Source organism: Scaptodrosophila lebanonensis, unplaced genomic scaffold, assembly GCF_003285725.1.
Source record: "Scaptodrosophila lebanonensis strain 11010-0011.00,11010-0021.00 unplaced genomic scaffold, SlebRS2 tig00000072-arrow-pilon, whole genome shotgun sequence".
Lineage (NCBI taxonomy): Eukaryota > Metazoa > Arthropoda > Insecta > Diptera > Drosophilidae > Scaptodrosophila > Scaptodrosophila lebanonensis.
This window is the reverse complement of record NW_022060558.1, coordinates 1823244-1832359: the sequence shown is the minus strand read 5'-3', so window position 1 is coordinate 1832359 and position 9116 is coordinate 1823244. Positions and strand designations below refer to the sequence as shown.

At 39.5% G+C, this 9116-nt stretch overlaps 4 protein-coding genes across 4 annotated transcripts; 2 read left to right on the top strand and 2 right to left on the bottom strand.

Annotated features, from left to right (window-relative positions):
- Nucleotides 1–1071: 1071 nt before the first annotated feature.
- LOC115625404 lies at nt 1072–1965 on the bottom strand. The gene has a single exon (XM_030520442.1). It carries the CDS (start codon nt 1963–1965, stop codon nt 1072–1074), a length of 894 nt encoding a protein of 297 aa, XP_030376302.1.
- Nucleotides 1966–3898: 1933 nt separating this feature from the next.
- Nucleotides 3899–5649, top strand: LOC115625402 (protein takeout). Its single transcript, XM_030520440.1, has 4 exons — nt 3899–3977; nt 4827–4916; nt 4984–5134; nt 5217–5649. The coding sequence occupies exons 1-4, from the start codon at nt 3899–3901 to the stop codon at nt 5647–5649; spliced, it is 753 nt and encodes a 250-aa protein (XP_030376300.1).
- Nucleotides 5650–5775: 126 nt separating this feature from the next.
- Nucleotides 5776–7652, top strand: LOC115625255 (protein phosphatase 1 regulatory subunit 21). Its single transcript, XM_030520250.1, has 5 exons — nt 5776–5992; nt 6081–6446; nt 6502–6681; nt 6756–7313; nt 7374–7652. Exons 1-5 carry the CDS (start codon nt 5915–5917, stop codon nt 7461–7463), a joined length of 1272 nt encoding a protein of 423 aa, XP_030376110.1. The 5' UTR covers nt 5776–5914; the 3' UTR covers nt 7464–7652.
- LOC115625256 (iron-sulfur cluster assembly 2 homolog, mitochondrial) lies at nt 7598–8289 on the bottom strand. The gene is made up of 2 exons (XM_030520251.1): nt 8169–8289; nt 7598–8113 (listed from the first exon to the last, which is right to left on the bottom strand). The coding sequence occupies exons 1-2, from the start codon at nt 8210–8212 to the stop codon at nt 7699–7701; spliced, it is 459 nt and encodes a 152-aa protein (XP_030376111.1). The 5' UTR covers nt 8213–8289; the 3' UTR covers nt 7598–7698.
- Nucleotides 8290–9116: the final 827 nt, after the last annotated feature.

Below are 9116 nucleotides of genomic sequence, written 5' to 3'. Positions count from 1 at the left end.
AGATAATAAAGTTGGTTTTAATAACAACAATTACCTTTTTATGCATAGGTACGAGCATATACGTTAATGTCTTTCATATTCAGAGAATGCTGCATAATACCACTGGAACAGTATACCACAGTTTTTAATAACAGTAAAAAACACTATTCAATTAATAAACAAATGCAAGTAATCGGAAATACCAATGGACGTGGCATGGATAAAGATTAATCGCTAATTTAATCAAAGTCGAGAATGGAATTTGAAATATGTAATAGGAAGTTATTTAAACCAAATCAATGAGTAGTGTTCTGTATTTTAAACTGAACATACATAGTGGAAGTTGCTGACTTATTACGCAGGCCGGAAACTCAACAATGTGCCCCAACTTCTCAACGAGACCAACTCAGCAGTCCCTAAATCGAAAAACAAGTTCCATGGCTAATATTTGTCGTAACAGACAACAACAAAAAACACATTCTTCAAACGCTTTTGAAAACATGTTTAAGCAGTTTTCAGTAATTTTCCGCTTTGACAAAAACCCAAACCAATAACTTTTGTAGTCGATTTATTTTATTAATTGTTTTCTCTTAGCATCTGAAATATATATAAAAGTACGAGGTAGCTAAATACACTTATAGTTCAAATTAAATCTATTATAACAATATTGTATCTTTTTTTTTAATATCAAAAAATTCATATTGAACACACATTGTTGATGATATTTTCTAAACTCTTGTGTCCTGTGGAAATAGAAGCAATCAAGCACAAAATCTTTTCTTATGTTTTAAAATCTTTTTTTTTCAATCTAATTATCTTATCAATAAAAATAAGAAGTTTGTCAGAGCGACCGAACAAATTTAATTGATCGCGAACAAATTCGTTAAGAAAAAAAACCATGAACAAGTTAAGTCCTTCATGATCGAAACAATAAGTAAGTAAAATAACTAATTTTGTAGACAAATCAGAAAAGAACATTTTATCCTAAATGCATGTCTTTGATTGATATGTCTTGAAACTATTACTTTATCGATTTATACTGCTTGACATAATAATCTCTTCTGATCTGTGACAGATCATGTTCACTCTTTCTTACTTGCAGTTAAATCTCAGGGCGCAGCTTTTATCCAATGGTGCGCAATGGGAGACTCCATCTCTATACAACTTCTGTTCTTCCTGCAATCTCAATTGCAACATTTTCTGACGGAGTGCGTACGGTGTTGTTTTTGTATTTGATTTTGTGGATTGCAGCCTGCTCTCATTCGCTTTATTCTTCAACCATTTGTTGGACTGTAATTCCGTGTCGTTAGTCCTTGTGCCAATTCTATCGTAGGCTCCTTGCAATCGCAACTCATCTTGCCGCTCGACACTAAAACATTCTGTGGCATTAAGCAATCGAAATTGTTGCAATGCCAGCAGACGTTGCAGCTCGTCTCTGCCCAATTCCGCGGCCAACATGGTTGATGCCCCAGCAAGACCTTTGCCTTGACCCTGGCCGTGACTCAGACGTTGACCTTCACTTGACATTGCGGCGCAGGCGCGTTGCTCATAGAGCCGACGATTATCCGTATGTTCGCAGCCATTGCCGCTGTCGCTGCCTTCGAGGCCCATCCGCTCACTGCCCCATCGCAAGACCTTGACACGACTCTGCTGTTGTTGTTGCTGGCGTTGCTTTTGTTGTTGTGCTGTGCTACAGGAGCTGCAACAGCTGGAGCAATGGCTGACTGTTGTAGCTGTTGAGCTGCGTCGACAAAAATTGTTCCCCAGCTGACTTTGGGAGTGACCCAAGCCCAGGTCCACAGCACTGCCACGTTTCGTGCTTTTGGGCAACTTAATGAACTGTGTGGAACGCGCGCTCTGCTGTGATGACGTCAGTGTGGAGCTGCTGCCACGTCTTTGTTGCTGCTGCTGGCGATTAGTGAGCGTTGATCTCAGGATGCCTGAACTGCTGTTTCTGCTACTTTGGCCGCAATAGCACTTTTGCATATTTCAGTTTTTATTTTTTGTATTTGTTTATTTTTCAATGCAAGTGTTTTTCTTTATTTTGTAATAATGCCCGATTCGCCCCACAGTTTGCGTGCTCACAGAATGTTAAGCGTTGAATGAGCGTGCCGCTTTTTTGGGGGCAACCGGTTTCACACATGTGCCAGACACCATCAGCAACAGCAACAACAACAACGATAACGTGTTCACATGCACAGTTACCGTTGCTTGCCGGCTTGCTGCCGCATTTGTTTATATTTGAACAACAATTGCGACAGTTTCCATAGACACATGGCTCTGAGTATCTGATGTTCTGGGGCTGTTCGGCACTTTTGGCTGATTAATTGAAAACTGCAGCTAAGCTAAACGAAAGACTTAGGCAACGAACTTGCATTTTGGTGGTGGCAATTAAACAACTATTGTATTAGTTTGTTTTAACAGTTACCACAGTAACCCAGTGGCATAATGACACAAGCTTTAATATCATTATTGCAGTATAATATAGCTTCGGGGGACCCTTTTGTTCAGTACTTATCCGCAACATAAATATTTGGAGAGTAACAGTGCGTCCGGTTTCATGGCTTAATCCTACAAATTGCCATGAGATAAATGACTAAAAATTGAGTGTACTTGAAAAGAATTTCAATGATATCGGTAGCAAATTGAATAAACCAACCCAGAAAGTTTGCAGACAGTATTTTTTTATCTATCGAATCTTCTGATCAACATAGTGTATGTAATTATGTTTCAATTAACATTATTTAGATCCTAGACTTATGTATACTTGTATTATATATTTCGATTTTTTTACGTTTCTGCACATACATAGTATGTATGTCTGTATATTAATTGTGTACTTATATAATCACAAGTCGCCTTAATAATGGAGTTCCAGGGAGTAGTATGTGTATATGTTTAGTAGATGCATCCAAAGGTAATATTTAAACCGTTCAACATGTATTGGCAAATAGTCACAAGTAGCGACATACATACATACATATGTACCATATTTAGTATTATGCCGCTGAATTACTCTGGCGCACTATTTTAATGACCCCCAATTAGCGTTTATTGTACGCTCGTAAAAACATCATGTAAGGTTCAATGAACCAAGGAAACCAAAAATACACAACAAAAATTGAAAGGGCATTACAGGGTTGTTGGGCTGACAAGCTACAACACCTGCTGTCATCGATGTTGCATGGCTGTCTCGACTGACTCGACTGACTTATGATGTACTTGTATGTATCTGCATATGTATGTACATATATACGTATAGTTGCAGCAGCTACAAATCGAAATGCATGTATGTATGTAGGTATGTAGGTATGTATGTCTGTAAGTATTACCAAAACCGGCGAGGCGGAAAGCGAAAAGTTGCTGCACAACGCCCGGGGTATCAACACATTCATGTTTATGGGCCAAAGCTTTGCTTCGCCTGTTCAACTAAAATCAACAACAACCACAAAAACATCAACAAAAATTGATTGAAATCGCCAGCTACAGCTACACAAACATTCAAATATACGCATACATACATATGCATGCGTAAGTGTGCGTGAGTATTTGTGTGTGTGTGTGTGGAACTGAGCCAACTTAGAGCGCCGACGCAGAAGCTTTAGGCGAAATACACAGTGGCGGCGACGTCGCGTCGCTGGATGGAGCCGAAGCTCGGTATAAAAAGTTCGGTGCTTGGAGCATCCCGCGTACATTGCGTGGTGATAAGTCGTTGGCGTGAGAACCTGTGGAGCCTACAAATAAGCAATAGACCAATTTTCAGTTCGCGTTTCTCGCATCTTCCGATCTCCGCGTGTGTATGTTTGTGTGCGAATGAATGAGTGCTTGAATCAGTGAGTGTGTGTGTGTGTTTATCAATAGTCCAGACTTGAGCAATCATCCGATGTATTTCACATCCGATTTTAAAACAATCAACATCATGTCAAAATTACCAGCAACATCGTGCCTGTTTTTTTTGCTAATCGTGGCGATTGCGCAGACCTCTGCGCAAGATTTGCGTAAGTAACAACAACATCAACATTAACACCATTCCTGGCTAACAAAATACCTAAATGCAAAAAACAAAATAGTTGATTGTAATTTTATTTGCGCATTTTACTTGCATGTTTATGGGCTCCCCTAACAATTATTGTCAAAACGTGACCAATAGCGTTTATGGCAAGTAATGTTGCTTATTTAATTTACTTCTTTTATTAATTTTTGGACTCTGGTTTTTTTTTTTTGGTCTGAAGGCCATATCAAATTGTTCAATTGCGTCCAAGCCTAAGCGTGCCAACGACACCCAAAGCATGCCAATTTGAAATGTCTGATGGCTGATTACTGGGTGGCTGAACCTGAGCTGATAGTGATAAACAATAAACAGTTAGCTGCACAGTCGTTATGCAATTAAACTGGTTGGCATATGCAACTTCGATGATATAAAAAGTGGTACACTTTTCAGCCGTTATCAGAGAACGGGTTTGGTCGCTGATTTCCGCTTGGCTAAGACGCAATGACACATATGTACAACAACATATGTACATACTAACATACAGACACATATATTTTTTATTGTTTTGTAAGTTGTCGTAGGTCATGCGTGTGGCCTGCTGACTGAGTGAAATAACTAAACGAATGGGGCTTGGAATGCTTTTGTCTCGTCGCATATTTTGAGATAAATATGCGTGCCAACTTGACATTGGACTGCCAAATCTGCTGGATCATTTCGTTTTGCCATGCTTTTGTTGTGAACACGTTTTTGTGGCCAACGAACTCTTTACTTTATTTACGTTCCTGCCTTACATACAGAAATTCAATGTCATTATCAACAGCTTTAAAATTTTTTGTATGTGTCTGTTTTTTTACAGCTGCAGGCTTTCCCAAATGCAAGCGTGATGCCAATTTTGATAAATGCCTTGTCGATGCTGTCAACGTGGCAATTCAATTGCTAAAGAGTGGTTAGTAATTATATAAGTTTAATGATTTACATAGTGCTAACATTATTTTTCGGAACATTGGCGGCAGGTAATAAAGAGTATGGCATTCCAACGCTAGAGCCGCTGTCCGTGAAGAAACTTGTTATAGATGCCGGCAATGCGCCAATAACGTTGCGTCAAACCTTGAAAAATGTGAAGGTGCACGACATGATCTCAACTAGCAAGATTCAGCGGTACAGGTAATTAATTAACAAATTGTTTGCAGCTTCTGATCATACTATTTCCCCTTGACTGACAGCCCTTTTGTTGTATACTTTATAGAACCGACTTGGACAAGCATTTGATTATCTGTGATAGCAAAACTGATCGCATTGAAATGTTGGGCGACTATGAGATGTCCGGACGTATTTTGCTGTTACCCATTACCGGTAATGGCAAGGCCAATGTAACACTACTCAATACCAAAATCGAGCATCGTCTGATTGGAGAGCCCTTTGAAAAGGATGGCGTTAAGTATATGCGTCTCAAGGAATATCGTGTGTCCTTTGATCCTAAGCGTGTGTACATGCGATTCGACAACTTGTTCAATGACAAAACGCTTTCGGAAGGCATGAATCGTTTTTTGAATGAAAACTGGGAAATTGTTTTTAACGAATTAAAAGTGGGTTATGCTAAAAGTTTTGGTCTGGTATTCCGCGAGCTTTCAAACAAATTGTTTGAGAAAATTCCGTTTGATACTATATTCCTGAGCTAAGTGTTTTAAGTTATTGTGTAATTTATGATAGTTTTTAGTAAATAAAGGATTTATTAAATTTAATTGCCATACATGCCGTTAAAAGTACTCAAAATCGATAACATCGCGGTCCCGATGTCATTTATTTGCGCAGGTGGCAACGCCAGTTCTGTGCACCACTGATTTTTGTTGGGGCTTTTGTTTTAAGCCACTATTATTAAAACGTTGCATTTGTTTAAGGCAGTGCGTTTACTAAACGCTACAAGCTGCTCACCCGCTTGACTACATGGCGGAAAAAATAGCCAGCATGGATAACACAGTGCCTGAGGCCAAGTACCAAAAACTTGCCAGCGAGTACTCAAAGGTAGAGATAGAGGAGCTCTCGAAGCCGCGACAGCAACAGTTTACGCCCATTTATCAACCTTAATCTAATTTAATCCATGCTTCAACAGCTGCGCGCACAGGCAAGCGTGCTGAAAAAGGCCGTGCTGGATGAACAGGCCAAAGAAGCAAATTTGCGCGAGCTATTACGGCAGCGCGAGACGTCCTTGCGACGAACGGAGCAAGAAGTTGACTCCCTTGGTTTCCGTAACAAGCAATTGGAATCTCGAGTAACGCAGCTACAGCAAGAGCTGTCGGTGAACGAAATGCGCAAGAAGAAGGAGTCAGGCAGGCGGGGACTGCTAGGGTCAAAACAGGACCCGGTAGCCCATGAACCAGTGCATGTGGAAGTCCAAGAAAGCGCCTCAGCTCAGGAGATGCTTATATTTGAGGAACTGCAAAAGAAAATTATGGAGAACGCGCAGTTAACATCTTTGGTAGAAACTAAAATTAATTTACTTATCGGGAGACTCATACTATTTTATTTGACAGATTGATGACAAACAACGCGATCTCCTGTTGCACAGTGAGCGCATAGCTATACTGGAGCAAAAGCTAGAAAAGCGTATCAGTGACCAGAATGAGCTGGAGAAACGTTTACGCAAAGAGGTTGAAACGCTGCAGCATAGAAACTCTGAGTTAGAAACCAAATTGGTGGATGCCGCTAGCATGGTATTACTATAATATATATATGTAAACCATACCTTGTAAGTTGATATTTCATATTACTTCTAATTAATTCACAGTTGGGCAGCGAAGACACTTTAAGCGCTACAGGCAGTGATAGCACGCCGCTACACAATACACACCAACAACTTCTTCAAGCCAACTGCAGCGTAGTGCAAACCGTCGAGGAACGCATTCCGCTTCTGGAAAAGGAGGTTGCGCACTGGCGCACACAATACGAGATGGTCAAACTTAATCAGAACTTCAATCCAAACTCAAACAACAAGGATCTCAGCATGTCATTGAACGATGCTACCATTTGCAGCTGTAGCACAGCCGCAGCAGGCGTTACCGTCAAGCCCAGCAGTATTGAGAGCAAAAGCACGCAACGTGCGCGCGACTCGTTGCAGGAACAGCTTGAACCACCAACAAAAGAACAACTCATTTACAGCGTATTCAGCAAGAAATTTGAGGATTTGTTGCGTCTGAAAGTGCAGTCTGAATCCCGGCAGCGTTCATTTGAAATCGAATCATTGCATTTGCAAAACTGCCTGGAGAATGCCACACATGAACTGAAAGCCAAAGACGAGCAATTGTCCAGTTTAGGTGGTGCATTGCAAATACTCGAGGAGGAGCTGGTAAGTAATCTGTTAATACCGAAAGTCCAGAAACATTAAGTACAATATTTTACATTGCAGACCACCACGCGAATTAATTACGAAGAGCAGATTAGCGTGCTTACCGAACAAGTCATTAGTCTAAGTGAGCAGTTGGCTGCTAGCAAGTAAAAAAGAAACAAATGCTGCTTAACTTTTGTAAATTCTTGTAAAAAATGGAGAACACAAAATCTGCTTACATTTTGCAGAGCTTTGTGCACGGCTACAATGGAAATTTTTCGTAGACTAAAAAAAAAGATTGTGTGTATATAGCTGAACATATATATATATATATATATTAAATAACTCACTAAATAATGACGCACTCCTGTACAATTTCTACTCCCCCATCAATGACTAACAATAATTATAATTTAATTGAGAATGAAGAACCACAAGAGCATCCCTGTTCAGCTAACGGATTAGCCAGCATTCGGAACCCGGCTCGTATTAGCTCAGAATGATAGTCCAATGTGGCTCCATTGCAATAATCCAGCGAGACGGTGTCTACCACTACTTTGGCATTGCTCTCCCCAAACTGCAAGTCGTCCTCATTTATTTTTGTGTCCAAATCGAATTTGTACTGAAAACCGGAGCAGCCGCCACCCTCTACTGTAACGCGTAGAAAAGTGCCATCTTTGCAGATCTCACGAAGGCGTTTTATGCAACTCTCGCTAATTTGAATTTGCTGCTGTCCGGTTGGATTTGCAGCGACTGCTGTAGCATTAGATGCATCCTTTCCCATTTGCCGCCAAGTCGTTGCACCCAATGTGAGCATGTTCCTGCAATTGTACGGGCATTTGAACAATCCATTGTTTTAGTAGTTATTATATTAACCTTTGGGCCAATGGCTTTGATAGCTGCCGCAACATAAAAGCCATGCTTGTGAAAGAGCACAAATATATTTGATAATTTCACAATCTCGTAATCAAAACATAGACAGCTGTTCCACTACCAATGACAAATTGTGTTTAATCGATTACATATCGACAACTGCACATCAATTGCTAGAGACAGCGCCTATTTACAAATGGAAAATGTACGTTATACATTGCATGTACTTATGTATGATTAATGTAAAGCTTAAGGCCCCCGCTGCTATAGCTTAATTAATTTAAGTAACTCATAATTTGCAATTATGAATTGACTTTTATAATAATAATAATAATGATTAATGTATTTTTAATATTCCATTCCTATGGTGCAAATCTTCGTGCGAAAGTGCTCGAGGTTGGGCTATTTTTAATTTGTCAACTTGTATTGTTAAAGGGCTAAATCTGAATCTGATCTAAATTCAATGCTATATTAAATATAAAAATTAACTTGGTCTATTTCGTTGGTTTCATGTAATGATTGGTTTTGATTAAAAAAACATATCCAAAAAAAGAACAAATTAAAATAAACATAATACGCACACATGATTTTAATGATTACTTTTTTTCGGGTGCGACAGGCCTTTGCACGAGCCCTTTTACGTTGCACTTTGTCTAAAGTCTTTTGCATGATTATTTCTTCGATTTGTATCACAAAAGTTGTAAAATTGTCAGCACAGGTTCTTTTCACGTTTACAATATTCCCTCTTAGGTTGTAATTTTTCAACAGACTCCCTCAACTGTTTTTCTTCCATATTAACCTTTAAGCTTTTGTTTTGGGCTGTACCAGCCCTTTTACGTAGTGCAGAATCAAAACGACCAACAAAAGGTGCTTCCTGCACTTCTATCACAGAATTTGTAAATTGTGGAGCACAAGTTGTTTTTTCTTTTTCTTTCAATATTTTCAGCAGCT